The 22,767-nt window shown below is 41.6% G+C and overlaps 2 protein-coding genes and 1 non-coding gene across 4 annotated transcripts in view; all 3 read left to right on the top strand.

Annotated features, from left to right (window-relative positions):
* DCPS (decapping enzyme, scavenger) overlaps window positions 1–22,050 on the top strand; it is a 43,380-nt gene extending 21,330 nt beyond the window's left edge. For both annotated transcript variants that reach the window (XM_063311081.1, XM_063311082.1), the window contains exons 3-6: window positions 3,992–4,137; window positions 8,282–8,395; window positions 14,487–14,597; window positions 20,654–22,050. In XM_063311081.1, the coding sequence (XP_063167151.1) occupies window positions 3,992–4,137; window positions 8,282–8,395; window positions 14,487–14,597; window positions 20,654–20,920 (638 nt within the window). In that variant the 3' untranslated portion in view covers window positions 20,921–22,050. The remainder of the gene's footprint in view (window positions 1–3,991; window positions 4,138–8,281; window positions 8,396–14,486; window positions 14,598–20,653) is intronic.
* The window catches only part of FAM118B (family with sequence similarity 118 member B), a 257,749-nt gene that overhangs the window by 76,026 nt on the left and 158,956 nt on the right, over window positions 1–22,767 (top strand). The window lies entirely within an intron of this gene.
* LOC134503022 (U2 spliceosomal RNA) lies at window positions 18,793–18,986 on the top strand. Its single transcript, XR_010068495.1, has one exon. It is a non-coding gene; the product is annotated as a U2 spliceosomal RNA (small nuclear RNA).

Genomic DNA, 22,767 nt, shown 5'->3' with positions numbered 1-22,767 from the left:
ATATATTACACACTGTTTATATAGACATAGTGAAAGAGAGGGAGAAGTTTGCTGGTGAAGAGACACGTTATTCTGTTCTCTTGCCTTTCAGTGCTTGGACTGCAAACTGTTGTCATGAGGTTTTTTCCCATGGAGTCATTAAGTCCTAATGTAAATGCTTTCCTCAAATGATTTGTCCTGAAGAGTTAATTTTATTTCAAAACAATCCCCGCAATCTAAAAATGCTGTTTACTGAAATGGAGCAACTTGCCTTCTTGCTTCAGCATACCATTTTATACCTTTCCTCTTTAGACAAAATTGTGTGCTGTTTAATGGGACTGCGCCACAATCGAAGGGAGAAGCAGTCTGAGTCTTCTGTTTTTCTGCTTCTCGTTGAAAGTGGGCCCTTCATGAGACATATATCAGTTGAAAGCCCCAAGAGGGACTTAATTCGAATTGGAATCTGTCTTCTGCTAAACCTTACTAGATAGGTTTAGCCACACCATTTGTCTTCGGTGATCTGACTATAATAATATAGACCTTTGGTACAGGGATACGGGAAAAGGCTGGGAAAGATCTCTTGGTTAGGCAGTGAATAATCTGGTTAAAAACTGTACACATAATGCTAAACTAGGTTGTATTCTAGCTATCATTTGTTGAACAAGCTATAGTATCTGGATTCATACTCACCACTAACTCATAAACCATAGTAGCTGGGTTCTTACCCAACATACTGAGCCAGGCAGTTGTTCCTTATTCAGCAAAAACTGGCTAAACAAATCATGGGTTAGCAAATGTACAGACCCAACTTAAAGAAAGGAGAAATAGTCTTCCAGTGCCTACGAGATAGGTGGGAGTCTGCTGAATGTATCCCAGCACCCCTTCAAGTGCTGTGCTCTGTTTCCCATGATGGTAAACAGATCCCTCCAGAGACGTCCAGGGATCTAATGACTATATATAATGTTATTACTACTTCTACCATTGCGATTAGCTGTAGCCTTCCTTGTAGCAGTTTGGAAACTCAGATTGGCTGACTTTACATGGTATACCAAACCATAATGTGGTTTTTGTGGTTCTGGCTTAGTGTGTTATACAAACCCAGCCAATGTGGTTTTTTAAACCATGGTTTATGTTTAGTGAACATAAACATGGTTTATGAAGCCAGCCAGCTTTGGTTGATAGTATAAACCAGGGTTAAGCATGCCGTTGCACATTGTGTGAGCACAGTTGTAGTGTGTCAAGGAACGGCTTGACTTGCTTGCTTCCATTTTTTTCACAGTCAGCAGAACTTTTGTCTTAGATGTGCCGTTGTGGTTTCAGCCTCCATTGGATTCTAATAGCATACAGCTGTGGAAGTTAAGACATCCAGTGATTTATGCAGGGATTGAGTTGAGTAAGCCTGGTAGTTTGTGAGCCGGGAATATTAGCTGTGTTTCATTAAGCATCAGGCAACCCTCTGAAGTCCATTAAATTAAAGAACAAGCTATTTGGGGGGGAGAAAGTTAGAATAAATTGCAAGGGAAGAGGTAGGTGGCAAATCTTAATTGCATCCAGAAGTAAATGAACATCATAAAAGCTATATATTGTATGTGAAGTTGAGAGTGAGAAAGCGTAAGTGACTAGGTCTATGCGGGATCCTGAGTATTAGGCTTGAGATCCTAGTCTTCACTGATGAAGGGCAAAATCTTAAAATGCAAATGTGTTGCAACATTTGTTAAAGAGTTAATCACTGAAGAATCTGGCTATGGAAGACTGCTTGGGAACCTCATGTTTATGATCCTTCCCAGAACAAGAGAATAGAAATGGGATGAAGTGAAAAATAGGGTTAAAAGCTCTCCTGTCTACTTGCTGGGTCTCTTTTACATGAAGTATCCTGCATGTTTGGGGTTCCTGACATGCTAAGTCAGGCCCTTCTGGAAGTTTTACTATTTTCATTTTGGAGAGCTGAATGGATGCATTTCTGCATTGCAGTAGAAGTCACTAACAGTAGTTGTGGTTTGCGTAACCTTCTGGAGTGAAGCTCAGTTAAGTTCACACAACATGCTGAGCCAGAATTGAACATGGCATTGTATGGCTTAGTGCAACGTGTGATCCCAGCCAGTGTGCTTCTCTTTCCAGTGTTCCTGCTGTTTATGTGCAGTAAAAAGAAGGTTCAGGCCTATGTGCGTGTGATTTACTGTAGCAATCACCAAAGGATGTGCAAGGATGACTTTTCACTTAACTCTGAGTAGGAGGTTTGGAAGCTAAGCCAAGGTAATAGAGCAAGGAGAAATAGGGGATAAGGGCAGAAAATAGAGTAAAAGAGAAGTGTTTCCACATATATATAGAGAGAGGGTGCAAGCAGGAGATTTTAAAAAAATGCTGTGGTTTTGACTTTCATAACTGAGCTATTCCATGCTTGGCGTTTCTGTTGTAGTTGTAACCAGCTTCAGGTGACGGCAATATTCCATCCAGTAGCCAGCTTCAAATAAAATTTGTTAACTGATTGTGCAGCGTTAAACTCAACTAAATTCCCTGTTTGGCACTGAAGGCTGAAGAAAGAAGTTAATTGTCAAATGTTTCTTCGCCATCTGGGAAATGCCAGAACTAGTCATCTTTCCCCCACAGGTTTCTAACAAAAAACCCAACCATATTCCTTTGCTTTCTTCTGCATTGCGTCTCTTGAGTGGGAATCAAAATGTTTACATGTAACAATGCATATTTGGTTTGTTGGAAGAAATGCCTTTAACCGATAAGTGGCTTTAATCATCTAATGATGCTCAATTTCATTTCATGCTTGGCCCTAAACTTAGGGGGAAAAAAATCTTGGTCATTACAAAAATAAGAGTGGAAGATTCTCAGAAAGTTATAAAGCAACAAGATTAGACCAACAGTGGCGTCATTTGGGAGTGATTGAATAATGCAGGCAAATCTGTGTTTCTTTTCTTGACAGCAGGATTGATTTAGTGTGTACCATCCATCTGTGAAACCCATTGCAGGGTCACTGCGAACTATCTTATTTTAAGCTTGCTTTGCAATATGGCAACAATTTCCTTTTCCCTGGCGTACCAAGCCAGTCTGCTGTGTATGTAGTTAATCTCCTTCCATTACAAAAGGCAGTTTGCTTCTGCAGTGCTGGTTGTGGGCCTCCACCAGGAAAACTTGGCTACAGGAACGATTCCAGCAGAAACAAAACAAAAGTGGAAGCCTTTGTAAATCCAGCCTCAACACCTGCGTAAATGATCTCCAACTTCTCTGGTTGCTGTTAGGGACTTTATTTGGCATCCTATGGGTAGACTTTTTAAACTTGTACTTGAATGCTCAGTCCTTGGAAGCCATTTGTAATTCTGGACCTTGTTCTCTTTTGTTAATTGCCCCTGAAAAATAAACGGCTAAATGTGGTGATGGGGTTGTTCCCTTCCCACCCATATTTTTCTTAGGACCATTTGCAAAAATTGTTTTGAATGGCTAGTATTCTTTGGCCTCTGGGGTGGAGAAAACTTTCTTTTGGATATCATGTTTTTACAGTCAACTGCTGGTTTCACACCTGCTTTCCCACCAGACAGCCCCCATTGCTGCCTTCTATGCTTGTATCTGTGCTTCCCTAATTACTGTTTAACATGTATATGTGCATATACCGACAGAGAGAGACATACACTTGCCCTGGAAGACACTGATTGCCTTGGACTTTCCATGGCTGTGGCTGTTATTCCTCTGCTGTGCTATTGACCAAAGACATTGGGATATTATCCTGTTATTCCATCCGAAAGACTTTTGTGTGTTTGTGGGGTGTGTGTGTGCGTGCATTGTTTTCTTGCTTTTTCCTGCGCGTTGCGTGATCTGCGTAATAATTTGTTGTGCCCTTTGTGAGCATGAAACCTGATGAGAGGCGAGTTTAGGTGGGATCCACTTTATCCCCTTGATATGTACAGTGAATACCCTCTGAGCAGTTCCTGGAAATCCTCAAAAGACAGGGAAAGGATAGGTTTAGACTCTATTTTCTCTGATAACGACGTTCTGCTTGCAATTCCAGAGATAAAAACTACCGTGGTGTACCCAGCGACTGAAAAACACCTTCAAAAATACTTGTGTCGGGCAGTGTATCTCATCCGGGAGACTGGGGAGGATTACAAGAACGTCACTCTGCCTTTCATAGAATCACAGAGTTTCAGCATTCAGGTATGGAATGTAATTTCTTGTTATGAATATGCCCTCAGAAAGAATGTGGCTTAGGTCCAAAGAGGTAATGTGGGTATTGCCAAGATCTTGGGGGATCCTGAAGATTCTTCCTTCCTGAAAGTTTTCCCCAGGACCTAATGCTATCTAACCTGGGCTGCAGAAATCCAGACAACCGCTAAATGGCAGAAAAGACAGTCAGTTTCGTCATCCAGATTTTTGCCAGCCCAGATCTGTTAGCTCTACCTGTATCCCAGGACGATATCAAAAATATTTATTTAATAAGAGAATTGGGTAACTCTTGTTTAAGACTCGGAAACTGGAATTTCAACCCCAGGAATGGGGGGTGGCGAACTTCTTTGAATTGCACAGCTTCTGGAATATAAAGGGGACCTTCGTTGATTGTAGCAGACAGCCTTTTTCTCTCCTGATTTGGTCTTTTCAGAAGAGCTTTGCGATTCAGACTTTCAGAGGAGTAATTGTTAGTGCCGAACAAGATTTAGCGAGCTGTTTGCCTTTGTTTGTTGTTGCCGTTGGATGTAATTTCATTCTGCTTCTTGCAACATTCAATACGCAGGAGAGCTTGGCTTTGTTCCCAGGACGTCACCTCTGTGGCCTCTCTCCTAGCTATGACGTCACTGGCAGATATTGAATGAGAAATAGTTGGGTGAGGGTTTTTCATATTCATTCTGACAATACCATGCTCGTTTTCCAGCTCCAAAAACAAATTTCTGTCCCTGGAACAGTCATGTATGAGATGAGGCCCTCAAGCTGCATGCTGTCCTCGAAAGCTTGGGTGTGGCCCCTAAAGCCACTCTAGAAGGTGTCATTGACTTGTAATGTATAATGCAATACAAGAGGACAATATTAAAGTCAGACTGGGAGTAACATTAATGATTCATTTAAATTTCCCTTAAATTAAAGTTAAGTTTTGTCCTGGCTCGGCCTATTTCTTTGTTTTAGCTCCTTACATATTTTGTAAGGTGAGGCCCCTGGCATGCCACTCAAAAACAGATTGAAAGTTGGGAGAGTATAATAGGGACCAAGAAGGAAGTAGGTACTGCAGGGGGAAGGAGGAGTAACAAGGGCTGAGTTTGAGCAGTAACACATATTTATAGTGCAGTGTTACAGAAGTGAGAGCCAGTTTGGTGTAGCAGTGAAGGTATCAGGCTAGAAACCGGGAGACTGGGAGTTCTAGTCCCACCTTAGGCATGAAAGCCGGCTGGGTGACCTTGGGCCAGTCACTTTCTCTCAGCCCTAGGAAGAAGGCAATGGCAAACCACTTCTGAAATCTTGCCAAGAAAACTGCAGGGATTTGTCCAGGCAGTCACAGAGGATTGGACATGATTGAATGGCCAAAAAAAAAAAAAATACAGAAGCAGCACTGTTTTGTTTACAGAACAAAAGTTACTCCCAGATAAATTTACTCCAGATAAAACTTACTCCCGGATAAGAAGAAACAGGACTTCAATGCTGGAGTTTATTTTACATGAAGAAGGACTAAGGACCTTAAAAAAGACATTGCCTTTTGTGCTTTATGGAGAGAGGTGGGATTAGTCCTCTAGGACTATGGAGAACTCACCCTTCTTCTCCTAAATTCTGCCCCCAAGACCATCTGGCATTTTCACTAGAGGGAAATCTGCTTGTTGCACTGATCTTTAATATACAGATTCAGCCAGGGAGTAATGATTTTTACTTTGTATGAACCTGGGCAAGTCATTATTACAAAGGCTTCAGTGGTACAATGGTCAGTTGGCCTTCGCTTACCCTTGCAAGTGGTTTGCTGTCCTCTCTTTGAAAAGACATACACATTTGAGTTGTACAGGAACAAAAGAGTTGATTCTCCTGGCTGATCACACAAAGCGAGAGATCATTGTTTGGGAAATGCCACAGGACTTTGACATTATATTTAATTAGCTAATACTGGGGCAAGAGTTTTTGATGGACTTTGCATTTTAGGTGGCATGGTAATTGATGGGGGCTTGATCTGTTTAGCAAGAGCTACAGAAAAAAATAACGATTTCTAGCTAGTGTTAGGTTGTGGTTGGCAATTGCTGCTGTGTTTCCCTCACCTCCCACTAACATTTTCTAACTCAAACCCTGCAGGTTTCTTTCATAGCCTATTTCAGAAGAACCCTGCCACCCACTGCTTTTTCAGACACAAACAATGTGCAATTATTGGTTGCTTGGTACAAGAGGTCTAGGCCTGTCACCTTCACTTAGAGCTTCTTATATGAAGATACTGCACTTTTCCTTCAAATAAGATGCCATTTATCACTGGGGAAAACATTCTGCTTTCTCTCACCTCTATACACCTTTAGGTGTGACTTGTCTATTCCCTTAGGCTGTGGAGTTAGAGCAAACTATTCTGTTTCCTTTAGTCAATTTCTGATTATCATCACAAGCAACTGCCACTAACTACCATATCTGAGATGCAATAATCCAGATTACCAGCAGATGACAGCAGACTGATTCAGAAATCTGTTGGTCATCCAGATTTTTGGAGCCTAGATAATGGTAGCTCTAGACCTATTATGTAAGAAGCTTAAATATCCAATGTTTCCAGTTGGACTACTTCAAGTTTGTTTGAAACCATGATTAATGGTTTGCATATAACTTGAAATAAGGCAGGTGAGATGAATAAAAGTGCATTTTCTGTTGGATCACCATCTGAGTTTTTTTTTTTAAGCTGCACAGAATTCTTTTTTAGGCAATCCTCTCTTTGGGGTGGGGGAGTAGAATTTCATTTCATTGGAAGTGTGAGAATCGGAGAAGGGCTTTAGGAGAGGTTCACAGAGTGCAGCCCTGTTTGGTATTTTTGTACTGTCAGATGTGTCATTGTGATATGTTTGTAATTATTTACAGCTGCAAAAGTCTGGTCTTTTACTTGTATCTGGCAGCAGGAGCTGCCTTGCAAGCTCCAAACATGCCTTGATTTCTTCTTTTTTAAAAAATAAAATGAACTAAAACAAAATACTGCCTCCAGCAAAACTAGTCCCTAGTCATGATACAGCCCAACTGACATTTGATTTTGAGAAAGGGCACTTGTTGTGCAAAGCACATTAGTCTACTCAAACACTGGACCTCGTTTCTCCCTTAAAATTATAATTTTAAGTCATGGGACTGGAATATCTTCTCCGTATGTTCCACGTGGACAGACACATGCAGAAATATCTTGCCCACCCTGTTAAATCACAAGACTTGCTCAATAGAAGAACCACGGTGACTGAAACGTTGGTTACAAATGGTCAAGTACAGCAGCTTCTGGGATTCTAGATTTCTAAACTCTTCCTCCCAAGGGTTCCTCATGTCAGAAGCTGCCCCTCAGGAGGTCCGAATTGTGCTGAGCCTCAACAGGCAACCTCCTTTTATTTATTTATTTTACGATGCTCATAAGCCACTCCATTTGAAGCTGACTTTGTAAGGCTCAAGAGAGCCCCATTGTTTTTAAAAGGTACACCTGGTAGTGCATGACTCACCCTGGCATTAAGTTGGTGGTTCTGGGCCTAAAGTTTCCCCAGTTGGTGCTATTGCCTTGCTATACTGAATTCTATATAGGTATTAGCAAAGAATAAGGGGGCGTGCCATGCCTAAAGAGCTTTGCAATCTGTACTGTAGTATTTCATACATTATTTCTTTTCCTTCCCCTTCTCCCCAAACTATCTTTAAGCAGTTTTGCTTCACTGCAGTCAATTTCAAGGCAAACCCATTATAGTTTTTATGGGGGAGAGGGAGTTGCACAATTGTTCTTCGGAAGCGTTGCCATTTTATTTAAAAACGGTCTAAGTGTTGATTAAATTGAGTATTTTGCTTTCAGAAGTGGCAGGATATGTTCCACTCTGGAAAAAAAAAAGAAAACACATCTTGTAAATCATCTGGCTAGGAATGCAGTGGGGATGAAGACGAAAATAATTCCATTGCCCCTTCAAGATTGACCTCAGCCCTGACACACAATATTTGATTGTTTTCAGGTCAATGAACTGTAGCTTGCAAATCATTTTGTTCTTTGGGGAATCCAAGTGACACTTTATATTTCAGAACCCAAAATGAAATTTCTGTGAGCAAAGAACAAAATAAAATAACAGCCTGGGTTGGAGATATGCATTGGATGATGTTAGTCTGATTTTAAACAATTTATCTGTTCTAGTGGGTATACAACATCTTGGAGAAGAAGGCTGAGGCTGATCGAATTATCTATGAAAATCCAGATCCCATCAACGGTTTTGTTCTTATTCCAGATTTTAAATGGAATCAAAAACAGGTCAGGTAAAAATATTTTTTGAAGGAGGAGTTGCTATTTTACAAGTAAGACAGAGAATTTGGTTGCTTTTCCTGTTACAACCAGATGTCAGAATATTTTCAGCCCTCTCACATCCTCTTTTGTTGCTTGATAAAATGAAAGTTAGCTTGGTTAGGTCACACGTTGTGCAACACCACAATTTCCTTAAACATGGTTAGTTGAAGAAGCCACAATTAGTTTAGAACAGGGTTCCTCAACCAGGGTTCTGTGGCACCCTCAGGTTCCACGGAAGGTCAACTAGAGGTTCCCTGGGAGATCATGATTTATTTTAAAAAATATTTCAAATTTGGGCAACTTCACGTTAAAGAGGTAAGTTTCATTCTTTATTTTCAGTTTAAGAACACTGTTACTGCATCTATACAGGCCTACCCATGAAACAAATATAATAGTTTTGTAACTTCCGGCCTATATTTGAGCAGGAATGTGCAGGGGTTCCCCGAGGCCTGAAAAATACTTCAAGAGTTCCTTCAGGGTCAAAAGATTGGTTTAGAACAATGTGTAAAACTGCCTACTTTTTCCATGTCCTCCCTACAAAAGCCTCTGTGGGACGAAGGCAGTGCTAAAGTGCCTAAAGAGTCAGTGAACCACACCGTATGGTTCTAAGCATACCATAATGCCAAGCCATGGTACAGCACACAAGATTTTGACATCTCTAGTTTAATAAAGATAACTAGCATGGAATAAAACTGGAGAGTTGTTAGGATGCCTTGAAAGTAGTTATCAGCCCTGCTTTAAGTACCCCAGGATGAAAACCAACAGAATGACTAAAGTTAGAAGCTTGAAATTCTTAGCACTCGGTAATGAATGAAACATTTCGTTTTTACTCATCTTGCACCAACCTCTCTTGGTGATCGGGTTTGTAAAATGTTTTTCATTTGATCTCCAAGCCACCCTTTTTAATTCACCAAATGAATATCTTGCTCCCCTAGCAACTGGTCCCCTTGGTTTAAGATTTGTTATAAAAGAGCAGATGCCTTAAAAATGGTTGCATGTTCAGAAACACCAGCTATTTCAAAAAGTCATTTATAAAAATAATTCATCGTAACCAAGCTTTGCATTTTACATTTCTTTGACAGTGAAGTTAACAAAGATCATCTACAGACTATATACTGGGAAGTCGTAAACTTTTAGAACTGTGACTTTTTGTTGTTGGAAAAAAAATACCCAACTTTTTATGTTGCTTCCCAAATACAGTCCCTTTGGGGTATTGGGGCTATTTTCCTACAGTTATTTATTTATTAAATTTATATACTGCCCAGCTCCCAAGAACTCTGATTATTCCATACCTGGGTTTACTATTATAATATAGTTTTTTACCTCCATGTGTTACGTTCTCCCATTTGTGAACTCTGGCTAATGGCTTACTGGTTTTGTTAATCCAGTCATCTGTGGCTTGTTCAATCCTTGGTTAAATGAACAATGGTTTATATGTCACCTACTGAATTGAAAGAGTAATGGTATACTTTAATCATAGATGTTCTTGGTTGCTGCTCTGTATTTTGAGTCTAACCAATTTTAATAAATGGGTTAATAAACCGCCCAGAGTCCCCCTTTTGGGAGAGAAGGGCGGTAATAGAAATTTGAAAAATAAATAAATAAATAGTATCGGCTGTGGACTTTTTATATGTGTTATCTTCAGGAGGTATTTTCTGGTTTGTAAGGTCATTATAAGATTTCAGCTCATCTATATTTTGAATATACATTAACTTTATGCCTTTTATAGAGCTTCCTGTTCTGAACAGAATAGAAATAAAAAAACACAGCTGTCTAAAGATAAAAGTTCCTTTTCAAATTTCCCATTGTCAAGATCAGATCTCAAAATCAGTGCAGTGAAACTGCTTTGCCTCTGTGTACCAAATTGCCATAGGCACAAAAAATTGCCTGAAATAATTGTGTTTTTCCAGCATAGGGCTGCTGATCTTACAATTAATTCTTTGTTTCCGTGTTTTCTGCTGGATCATGTCAGCATAGCTTCCCCATAGCTATTGGCAGAAGATCATGGACATTGCAAGGGGAATGGGGAGTAAACTTAAAGTCTAAAGTTGCAAGGCACCAAGTCCTTACTCTAGCAAACTGAATACAGTGGGGTTGTGTTGTCAATTACACACCAAGATCCACACAAAGTGCAACATAGAATAGTCATCTTTTCTGTTCTGGAACCAACAAGGCAGTCCCTTTGTTCTCATGGTTTCCTGGATTGTGGTCATCCAAGGGGGTTAAAAAATGACCATCTGTGGGACAACAAATCAGTTTAAATTTGGTGCATCCAAGCTATCAGGAACATGAGGGAGAGCCATGGTCTTTAAAAACAACATCTGGTTTTAAAAACCTATTCATTTAAATGAAGACTTTGATCAACCATTACACCTTTCATTGTCTCTTAGGGTTGGTGGTGTTACAATTTTTATGTGCATTTCAGGAAGTTTTAATTTGATTGGCTGGCTTCCTTGCAGACTTCACAGTAGATAATAAACATTTCAGATACAATTCAGTGACCCCCTTCAGTATTATCAGAAAGTGATATACTAAGGTAAAGTATGGGTGATCTGCATATCTGTTTACAATTATGACTGAATGTATTTCCAGCATTTTAACTTTATCTGTATCTCACTTTAATAGTATCTTTATTGCTTCTTTACTCTTACAAATACCACTTCATAGCACAACATCCCCACCAACTCTGTCAGGGCAAGCCACAGTATATAAACAGAGAGCAAGGCCCACTCCCTTTTCGCACTGAAGATGTTGCCTAGTTGGGCAATGAAACGTCTGCAAGAAAACAAGGCTCAGAGAGCACCGAGGATGCCACTTACCACTTCTTGCAAGTTAGGATTTTTATCTGTTTGTTGTTTATTCGTTCAGTCACTTCCGACTCTTCGTGACTTCATGGACCAGCCCACGCCAGAGCTTCCTGTCGGTCGTCAACACCCCCAGCTCCCCCAGGGACGAGTCTGTCACCTCTAGAATATCATCCATCCATCTTGCCCTTGGTCGGCCCCTCTTCCTTTTGCCCTCCACTCTCCCTAGCATCAGCATCTTCTCCAGGGTGTCCTGTCTTCTCATTATGTGGCCAAAGTATTTCAGTTTTGCCTTTAATATCGTTCCCTCAAGTGAGCAGTCTGGCTTTATTTCCTGGAGGATGGACTGGTTTGATCTTCTTGCAGTCCAAGGCACTCTCAGAATTTTCCTCCAACACCACAGTTCAAAAGCATCGATCTTCCTTCGCTCAGCCTTCCTTATGGTCCAGCTCTCGCAGCCATATGTTACTACGGGGAACACCATTGCTTTAACTATGCGGACCTTTGTTGTCAGTGTGATGTCTCTGCTCTTAACTATTTTATCGAGATTTGTCATTGCTCAGAGAGCACCGAGGATGCCACTTACCACTCCTTGAAGTTAGGACTTTTATCTAGTAATTCATAAATCATTTTTACAGAAGGCTTTTACAGGCTGAGCTCAGTCCCTGTGGTTCTAAAGGGCTGTAATCCAAAAGCTGCCCATCTGTTGTGTAAACTGCTTCTGGACATAATCTAAAATGCTTTGAACTATTTCAAAGTCCAGAGTAATTTATATCCCAAACACTCCAATACCAAAAGCCAAAATGGATCTTCGTATGCTTCTTGTGGCAGAGCCACGTTTGATGTTCAGGGTCTTCTCAGTGACTGCCCTTAGAATTGAAGACATTTCCACTTGAAGAACAGGCGGTCCTCTTCTGTGGATATGGATAGCTATTGGTAGTTGGTGAACACAACTGTTCTGGCTGATTTTTTTTTGCTAAGTGTTGGTGTGGACTTGTGTTTTCATTCTTGTTTTTGCCCATCTCTCTTATCAGTTATTTTAAATGTATGATTAAATATTGCGGTTTTATACCACTATAAGCTGTTCTGAGCCCCATTTGGCTCTTGGTATGGTGGAATATACATTTATATATAAAATAAAAATACTTTTCTAGCAATATTTCTTTAAGCTGTGCATCTCTTCTTACATTCAGCTCTGTCATAAGGCAGTAAGATTAGCTGAGTTTGAGCTCTATTAAAGGTAAAAAAAATATCAGGTCAGTTATTTGGAGGGAGGATTCCCATCTCTTTGGACTCTTCTGAATTGTGGATTTTCCTCCCATCTTTTTGTCAGCGTGATGCCTCCTTCCTTCCACTCCATCTTCAGTGAATCTATAGCTAACAAGTCAGATTATACAGGGTTACTCATAGTTTCCTATAGGATTCCAAAAGCCTTCCTAATTTAGTTGGGTTTAAGACATACTCCATTGGGTTTTTGCACCCTCCATGTTGGCGGTTGAAAGGGGAAAGAGGGATTTTAAGTATTTTTGCCCTTTAATTGTGGAGATGGAGGACAGTAAGAGCATACATATATCCAGCATCTGAAGTTCTTCAGGGTGATCTCAATAGGGGAGAAAGAAAGGATGGAGTTGATGTTATTCAGACTATCAAGACAATCTGCAAAAGCTGCTGGCAAGGGAACTGTTTGCTAAATAAGGTCACTGATGTTGTGGAATGAAAAGATCAGGCATCCTACTCACTCAGTGTGGGAAGAGGGAACCCTAATATATAAGCTGCTCTTGCCAGGGGATTATTGTTGCATTACAAGAAAGAGTAGATTCAAGCAAGATCCACGTGGTCAGCTCTTACGATTCTGCTGTTCTAGTAGTTGAGCCAAAAGGAGGGGCAACATAAAGTGTGTTTATGCTGACTTATGTAGCATATGGAGACCTGTTTACATAATGCATTTAATTCAGCTACTGAATTGATCCATTTTCTGGCTTCACACAATAAAGTGAACCATAAGCTAAACAAATGGATTAGCCCAACAAGGTCTTCCAGCGTTAGCACTAGCCAAGCTTAATACATTGTGCGTATTCTTCTGCCAGATATTTCACTAGCCCCATTAAGAGTGTACCATAGGTACATAGGCAATAACAGCAATCCCTCCATTAAAGGTCCCAGTATATAAGTGAGGAACACAGCCCAAGATGAGGGCTCAGACACCATTCCTAATGTAATGTCAGATGACTCATTTATTCATGAGAATAAATGTTCAGAGTGTTGTGGTAATTGGACACTGTCCTGGAGCTATTCCTGAATGTTCAGACATTTCATTTTCAGACCTCTCTTTCAAACTGTTTGAGAAGTTCTTTGGACAGGCAATGCTAGCCAGGCCAAGGGGTTGTAATGTAATAGAACAACTGAACTGGCACATACCCAGGAGATGCTTCTCCAGCCTTTTTTTGCAAACACTTATGAGGAAAATCTTCATAGTAAGCTCCAGGCTGTACTTGAAAGGGCTATTACAGAACTGTAATGAATGGTCCCCCATAGAAAGGGCTCCCCACATACAGAAAAGTAGATGTGCGTGATTGAGTTCACGTATTGCGCTAACCTGAAGTTTGCTTAATCATGGTATATTAACTAAGCCACAATTAGCTGGATTCACACAGCATCATATACCAAAATTAAAACAGACACAGTGTGAGTTACAGTGTTTCTCAACCTTGGCAACTTTGAGCTGTGTGGACTTCAACTCCCAGAATTCCTCAGCCATGGTGGCTGGAGAATTCTGGGAGTTGAAGTCCACACAGCTCAAAGTTGCCAAGGTTGAGAAATACTGGATTAGAGCAATACCTAAGCCCACCTTATGGCCAAACTGTCTTGAAAGCTCTAGTCTCTTTAAAGGTATCCTCTGTTGTTAAAAGAATCTAGCCATGGTCTGATTTAAAAACGAAGAGGGGAATGCTAAGTTGGCTGCTTGAAGTTGCCCATTAACAGCCCTGTACGCTCATCTCTGCAGTGGCGAGTTGTATTGTGTTTTTGCGTTAGGTTTTTGCAATCCTTTGATATGTGGACCTTAGCACTGTAAATGTTACACAAAACTCTCTTTTTATCATGATTGTCCTTTAGAGATGCCTTTGGGACGGGGTGATGGAGAAGGGGCCACCATAGGGAAAAAGTTAATGTGGTTGCTTTAGGACTGACCGTGGCAAAACATGGAAAGCATTTCATTGTATGTCTGACCTGAACAGCTTCTTCTGCATTTACAGCTTGACGATTTATACTTAATCGCCATCTGCCACCGTAGGGGAATCAAGTCACTGAGAGATCTTACGGATGAGCATCTCCCTTTGCTTAGGAACATCTCGCAAGAAGGAGGGGTAGGTATCTCTTTCACTTCATCCACTTTTTGCCTGTTCTAATTCTAGGTTTTCTGATCATCCTAGATTCTTCTTTTGTTGGTGAAACTGAATAGCCTTCTCTTACATACAATATTAGCATGTAATTAGAGGAATTTTGACAGTGATCTTCAAAGTAGCACTTTCCCTGCAGGGGTATTGTTTTATTCTCAAAACTCAGTTCAGAATGTTCCCCAGCCCACTCTTTTCTAGACATCTAAGGTTGTGAATTAATGAGAAAGCATAGCATCATTCCATTACAGGGTCTTGTGCTTTTGAAAGAAAATGAATGGGGGAAAATCCCTTTTCCTTTTTACATTTGCCTGCTATTGAGTTTTTTTTTTTCTTTTCTTTTCTGGAAAAAGGAAAAATAAAATTATACTTTAGAACTTCCTAGCTGTATTTCCTGAGCACAAGAATATTCATACGGATCTTTTAAAACTAAACAAAACACCAATTGTTTCTGATTTATTTTTAAATGTCAGTCTCATTTGGGATTGTTTTTAATCACAAAGATGTGATGAATATTAGCAGTGTAGCTTATTTTCTTCACCCTCAGATGCTTTATACTTTTATAAATCTTGCTTTCAAAATATGTTTCTTTTCCTTGTTTTTGAAAGATTATATGTTGCCCTTACCCCAATACTAGAAAAACTTGCTTTTAAAAAAATTAAAGCTGTGAATTGGCTAATAACTTATACCCCTATGTACACATACATGGTGCAACAGCAGATCAACCCTCTCCTTCTGGGGAAAGATGAGATAGTTCTCTGTTGGCACCCAGTCAGGGCTAATGAAAGGGAAATTCCAGGGGTGGGGCGGGGGAATCCTGTTTCTCTTCTCTTTAACTGCTTGTTCATTTCCTATAAAGCTTTGAGGAAATGGCTCATGTCAGCAGCTGAGGTGCCTGTTAATAGATCAGTTTGGTGAAGCTGTGGCTGGCAGTCAGGATGTACAGGTAGTCCAGACTTAACAAGCATTTGTTTAGTGACTGTTTGGATTACGAGGGTGCTGAAAAACTGACTTACAACCAGTCCTCACACTGACAACCATCGCAGCGTCTCCGTGGTCATGGGATCACAATTTGGGCTTGTGATCACATGACACAAGTTTGGCAACTGGTTTGCATTTAGGACCGTTGCAGTGTCCTGTGGTCACGTGATTGCCATTTTCAACTTTCCAGGCCAGCTTCTGGCAAACAAAAACCATTGGGAACCACGTGATTCACTAAACAACCAAGTGGTTCGCTTAATGCCCATGGTGATTTGCTTAACGACTGCTGCAGAAAAGGTCATAAAATTCACTTCATGACTGCTTTGCTTAGCAACCGAAATTCCGGTCCCAACTGTGGTTGTTAAGCAAGGACTACCTGTATGCAGTCTTCGTAATTTATTGTGGAGTTTTTGTGGTTGAGTTTTTCCAGCTCATTGCTTATGGGGCACCTTGTGGCTTTATAGCAGCCCCTTTCCTGGTAGACTGCCTGCTCTTCCCTCTGCCGCCACCACCACCATCTCCTAGTCTTCTGGGGACAATTATTTTCCCTTGAGATGAATTGGCTGATGCCAGACAGAACTGACGAAATGAAATGTGTCTCTTGGGGACCAGATGTTGCAGAGAGTCTTTTCAGAACAGGGTGGCACAGTGCCCAGCCACAAGTGTCCAAATGGAAAATCTGGGGGAAGCAGCTTCAGAGCCCACGGGCTGCAACCTTGCACTTGCTTGTTTAAGAGTCAGTTCCTCTGAAATGAGTGGAGGAACGCAGGCACCCCTGAGGTGCACAGATTCAGCTTTGCAAAAACTGTCCTTTTGCATCCGCACCTATGGTGCACCCTTCGGTTCAGTACAACTGCCATAGTGACCACAGAATGTTGTAAAAACTTTGCATTGTGGTTTGGGGAGGAAATGTGAGAGCACTAGGCAAGCCACTTGTACTCCTTGGGCTGCTTCAGGAATCATGCGTCCAGGCTTTCCAGAGCACTTAACAGCCTGCGTTTAACTTGATTTGCAGTTGGCAGATAACCGTACACCAGGCCAGGTGGGAGAGAAAATTAATCCAATTGAGTTCCAATGTTAAGAAAGGGAAGGCGAGTCTGTGACATTTCTTCCCAATGCTGGGACGTAGTTAGGAGCGGGTCCAAGTCCTGAGGAGAAACAAGAGGGCCATCCATCCACAATGAGTAGATTCTCTCTGACAACCAATGCTGGTGAGGAATTTGGGGCTGACACTCCCAGCATGCACCAGGCTGGGAAAGTCTGCTGCAAGGACTTGTCCTTTCTTAACAATAGCAGCCCTGATTCTTATCGTAGGAGTTTCACTGTCCAGCGTGAGGGCTAGAGATATAAGTTAGGTTTTTCTCTGATGATGTGCTCAGGTAGCAGAGTTATTTAAAAAACAACCCTCTGCTTACCCTGAGGAGAGCTGTTGCCTCAGAGCAGAGAGAACTTACTCCAACGTGCAGCTTCCAGAGTGGGCCCCCAAAGGAGGACACCGTTGCGTCAGTGTCCTCTCACTCATGTTCCTTTCCAAATAACAGGAAGCCACCGTAACTAGCGGTTACTGGTAGGCTTTTAGAGCCATCCAGTGGGCTGTCCCTGGGGGTGGTAGGAGTAAATTCCACCATATGTTTGGCTTCACTGGATGACCTGAGATTCTAGACTTCTGAGAATGAGAAAAAATTAATGAGTCCACTTTCCCTGTGCCATGCATCATTCAGTACATTCTGTCATGTCCCCCATATTGCTTTTTTTGCCTTATAGGTAGTCCTCATTTAGCGACCACAATTGGAACTGGCAACTCGGTCGTTAAGTGAAGTGGTCACTAAGTGAAACCATGACAGTGTATGATCTGACTTCAGCTTTCCTTTGCTTTACAGACCTGCGAAGGTCATAAATGCAAGGATTGGTCACAGAGTTACTTTTTCATCACCGTCGTGGCTGTGAATGGTAGCTAAATAAGGCAGTCGCTAAAGGAGGACTACCTGTACTCTGCTGCATTTTTGGAAGGGTAGTCTTCAGATAACACTCTGTGTGTGATCGAATCATTGTTTTGTTTAAAGCAGGGTTACGCAAACTAGTGCACTCCAGATGCTTTCAACTGCAGATACTACAACCCCCTGCCTTTGAACATACTGACAAGGGATGATGGGAATTAGGTCAAAACATCTAAAAGTTTGCTTAATTTAAATTAAATCACCATATTTTCGTTTCTGTCACTTTAATAAATAGTACTTAATGGTGATGCTTGAGGAGGTCCTTGAGTTGCTCCCAGGCCTTTGGGGAAGTGTCCCAGGTTGTATGCCCCTGCCCTAAAACACTATTAGGACGAAGGGGGTATTTGCCATCATCTTGTTTTAGGTTCTTTCTGCTAATCCAAGTGTGTGTGCAAAAGTATTGATAAGCATCACTGTTGATGCCACGTTAATGAGACTTTTTTAAAAAGAAGTTCTCTCATGTACACAGACTTTTTTTTCTTTTGCATGGCCCTTCTCTCATGGCTGTGGATTACTTTATGAAACAGCTCCATGAAGATATTCATGGTCCTGCAGGCTTTACCGAAGAAAATGACATTTCTTAGGAAACAACGGCCTGCTTCTTCTTGGCTCAGGCCAGTTCTGGGAAATCAGCTAGAACTGGCCTCTTCCATCTGAGTCAAAGGATGCTTTGCCCATTTTCCCCAGAACCAAAGAAAACTGATGACAGCAGATGTATTTTGGGGACTTGTTTCTCCTTTCTTCCTCTGATCCAGCAACCTTTTACTGGATGATTCTGAACTGATTCAGCAGCATTCCAAGTTTAGCTTTCTTTGGCCTAGCATGACATGACTGCCTTTGGAAAGACCAGCCAAAATGGCTTCCCACGGAACCCTACCTGTACTGTTGGAATTCTTTTGGCCACTGGAAACATTTTTAAGGGAGAGTGGCAATCGTGCAGTTCACGGATTAGTCCGGATTAACATTGTGCTGAAATCTGCCCTTCCTCTTCTGAAAGATTCCCCCCACCCCCCAATAATAGGATTTCTGCTTTTCTGTCTCACTTCCAGGTTTTAATATCACATGTTAGTATTTTTGAGTTTAGAGGCATGTGTGGTAGTTTTTCAGTCATACATCCCTCTTTCTCTGAAACCCCTTTGCCTGCTCTACATCCTGATCTACAAAACCCCCTGGAATTTCTTCATGATGTATCTTCTCAGCCTTTTGGCTAAGATCAAGTGTAGTATCTTCCCTTGAGCTTTAATTAAAGAATGGGAAAATAGAGAGGACTGATATCATTGATATATGATAACCACATATCCCACACAGGAGAAGATATATTTCACTGATTTGTTATCTTCATGTTGGAAAAGACACACCATTTCTTTCCTGTCAAGTTAGCTGAGAACGGTTAGGAAAAAAGGCAGAACAAATGTTTGGCCCAGTCTGACCAGTGTTAGAGGATGTCAGGTTAAAGCAGATGGGGTCTCCTTAGTCTCCACCACTGCCTCTTGGAAAAAAAGGTCAGAATAAAATTGTACTACAGAATGCAGTACGGGTGTCCGCAGGGCGTGATCAAAAAAAGTCAGGATACAACCCTGGTGGGTGCTGTTGGAGCTCTGTTTTATTAATGTGGGTCTGTGTTGCATGTAAAAAATGGGCAGAGTTTCGACTGCCCCTTTGTTGCTGCCATTTTGATTGTTATGATCGCACCCTGTGGACACCCCTGGAATAAAGAGATCGCATCTGAGATGGTCCCAAGCTTGCTGCATGCCCAAGAAAAAGAAGAGCTTTTGAGGGCTTTGACAGCTTCTGTGTTCCTGTTGAGAGTTTTGATTATGCTACCCAGTAATAGGAGCTTGTAACTTGGCCAGCCATCCAGAGGAACAGAGTTGGAATGGAAAGCAATAAAATTCAGGAAAGGCTCATCTTTAGGGAAACATGCCTGGAGCTTCATCTTTTCCACCCACCGCAGACTTGGCTTGGTGGGCCTTATTATTAAGATAGCAGAAGAGAAATAACAACTCAGATGGACAAGCCCGTGTGATGTGACTGTAGTTTGCTGTACCACTTCGTATTATGTTGAAATTTCAGAAAGAGGATCATGTCTGTGGACACCTGCATTTCTGCCTGCGAGCTGGAGCTGAAACTTCCCCTCCCTTAAAAAGTACACAGGTACAGGGGTCAAGAGGAACACTTTAGACTCAGGATTCGCCTCACAAGCAGCTTTACATATGGAGAGTGGATTTTATCATGGAAAAGCAGAAAAAGGCTTGCTTCCCCCAGCCCTGTATTTTGGGTGTATGAAGATGTCCTAATGCTGCCATTTCACCACTGCCAGCTCTTGTATCAAGATACCAGGGCATGGAAAAACTCTTCAGCTTCCAGCTTGTTTACAGCAGGGATGGGCAGCCTTCAGCCTAATCTGCCCAGGAGTTCTCCACCCAGCTGGCAAAACTCCTGAAGGAGGCCCTATCCCTCTCTTGAAGCTTGGCTCCTTCCCCAAGTGCCCTGCTGTTTATTGCTAAAAGTCCTTGATTTTCTGTCTGGGTTTTCCAAGGGTGCAGCTGCAGCAGACCTTGAAGGTGCCCAGTTGGGGAAGACTGATTCAGGACCACCGTTTTGAGCTGCAGCTCCTTGAAACTTGACCATTTGGGTACACTTTAACTTCCATGCTGTACAGGCAGAAAGAGAAGCAGTGCGGGGTCCCTGGATGCCTAGATTCAAATCTGTCCTTAATCAGTGGGTATTAATGGACCAGTTGTTTTCACTCTGCTCAACCTCTGCATCATGGGGTGGGGGAGAATTGGACAAAAGAGTGCAAGGTAGGTTACTTCGAATTCCTGGGGGAAGGGTGAAATATGAATCCAGTTAAATAAACAGGAAAAAAACAGAAGTCTGGAATTCCACATCTCTACACAATTATTTAAAGGTTCAAGTGATTTGCCATATTTTGCATTTAGCCACTGAGCAAAAGATCCTCTTTTCAGCCTTCTTGCATCTTCAGTGGGCCTTGCCCCCATAGTTGTCCACTTTTAATGCATTAACATACTGTCCATTTTTTTCTAGGAAGCCATACAAAAGCGCTTTGGCCTCATGAAGACCCAGCTGCGGGTTTACTTCCATTACCAGCCATCATATTACCATCTTCATGTGCATTTCACCGCCCTGAGCTACGATGCCCCGGGGTGCTCTGTGGAGCGGGCCCACCTCCTTTCCGATGTGATGTATAATCTGGAGCTTGACTCACAGTATTATCAAAAGTGCCCCTTGGCCTTTGCTGTCCGAGCAGATGAGCCTCTGCTGAAGGAATTCCAGGAAGCTGGTAAAGCCTGAACAACTGAGGATGTTGAAGAAAGAATGGAATACACACACACACACACACACACAAATGAAATAATACCTTTATATGGTCTGTAAGGTATTTTGTTTTTTTTAAGACTTAATTTGTATGCCTTTCTATTGGAATATGTTTTTTTTAAATCAATAAATAGCTGTTTTCAGGAGTTCAGGATATATCTTCCTTCCCCCAGCCCCACCCTTTTCTGGACCATGTTTTGATGCCCTGAGCACTTCTAGTTAAAAACCAGAGGCTAAGGAATCCGTGGCCCTTCAGATGTTGTTGGGCCCCAGTTCCCATTTACCCAAACCAGCATGACTAATGGATACAATTGATAGTATCTGAGAACAAACAGAACTTGGAAGGCCACAGGCATCGCATTCCTGTGCTATATGGACCATGGATCTGACCTTTTAGATACCAGCAGTAGGCAGGCTGGTGCCCTTCAAAATATTTTGCAGTTCAACATCCTTCAGCCCCACCAGCTTGCATGATGATGAGGGATTTATTCAAAAAAGATCTGGAAAGCATCGTGATGCAAGGAATGGCATATATGCTTCATGCTTCCATTCCTTTCTGCTAAATCTTGCAATATTGTATTGAGCTCTGGTCCTGTTTTAAAGCTGCAATACTGTACATTATCCTGGTTCTCTTCCCCAGCCTGGGTACCCTTCAGATGTTTTGGACTACAGTTGATCATCTGACCATTGGCTACCAAGTATCATGAATGGAGAAGGAAGCTCCACATGCTTAACCTGGAAAAAAGCCACATCTAAAACAGTGACAATTTCCATACAAAAATGGATTAGGGTGCTCTGTAAAAATCGTAAGAGAAGAACATATTTGCAGCCTATGAAAATTGGTCTTTGTTTCCCAGATCTCATATTCCCTTCTTGGACTTTTCAGTCAATAGTGTCTAGTCACTGTATTGGTTCTGTCTTGCTTAGGGATGGGCCATGTGTGGCCCTCCAGATGTTGAACTCCAATTTGCCTAGTCTTAGCCAATAAGGGATGATTGCAGCTGCAGGCCAACATCTGGAGGGCCACCCACTGCCTACCACTGCTCTAAGTCCTTATGTGACTTCTTTGTTCCAATAAAGCTGACCATGTGTTTCCTGTAAAGCAACCGCATTGTTTCTCAGCATTTTTTAATTCTAAAATTAATATGTTTTAATTCTCATTGAAAATTGCATGAGATCAGCGCAGCTCAGCTAATGCTAGCGTGGCCAGGAGCAGCCTTTAAAAAAGAGTTTTTGCTGTAAGATGGGTAGAAGAATGGATTAAAATGACAGTGGTCTTTTAATACCTTTTGTCCTCCTGCAAACTTCGTCCTTCCCCAAACCCTGTTCTTTCCCTTCTGCTGCTGTGACTTTGACCAGTTCTTGCAGAATGAATTCGCTATTAGAATACAGGAGAATCTGGAGTTCTATTCCATTTCTGTTGCTGTTAGTGTTTCCATCAAGGTGTGGTTTATCTCAAAAACAGCAAAAGTTTAGTGATTCAGATTTCTTCATCTTAGAAAAAAAGGCCAAGTTTCTGCTAATAATTATAGCTGAGAAGAAATGAAAAAAATAAATCTGATAGGTTGATCTGTGTTTTAAGTACAGGTAGTCCTCACTTAACCATTCATTTAGTGACAGTTCAGACTTACAGCAGAGCTGGAAAAAACTGACTTACAACTGGCTCTCACACTTATGACTGTCGCAGCATCCCCGAGGTCATGTGATCACGATTTGGGCACTTCGCAACCAGTTCGCATTTATGACTGTTGTAGCATCCTGTGGTCATGTGATTGCCATTTTCAACCTTCACGGCTGGCTTCTGGCAAGCAAAATCAATGGGG

This window comes from Candoia aspera, chromosome 9 (assembly GCF_035149785.1).
Source record: "Candoia aspera isolate rCanAsp1 chromosome 9, rCanAsp1.hap2, whole genome shotgun sequence".
Classification (NCBI taxonomy): Eukaryota; Metazoa; Chordata; class Lepidosauria; order Squamata; family Boidae; genus Candoia; species Candoia aspera.
The sequence above is the reverse complement of the archived record's forward strand: the minus strand, read 5'-3'. Positions and strand labels throughout refer to the sequence as shown.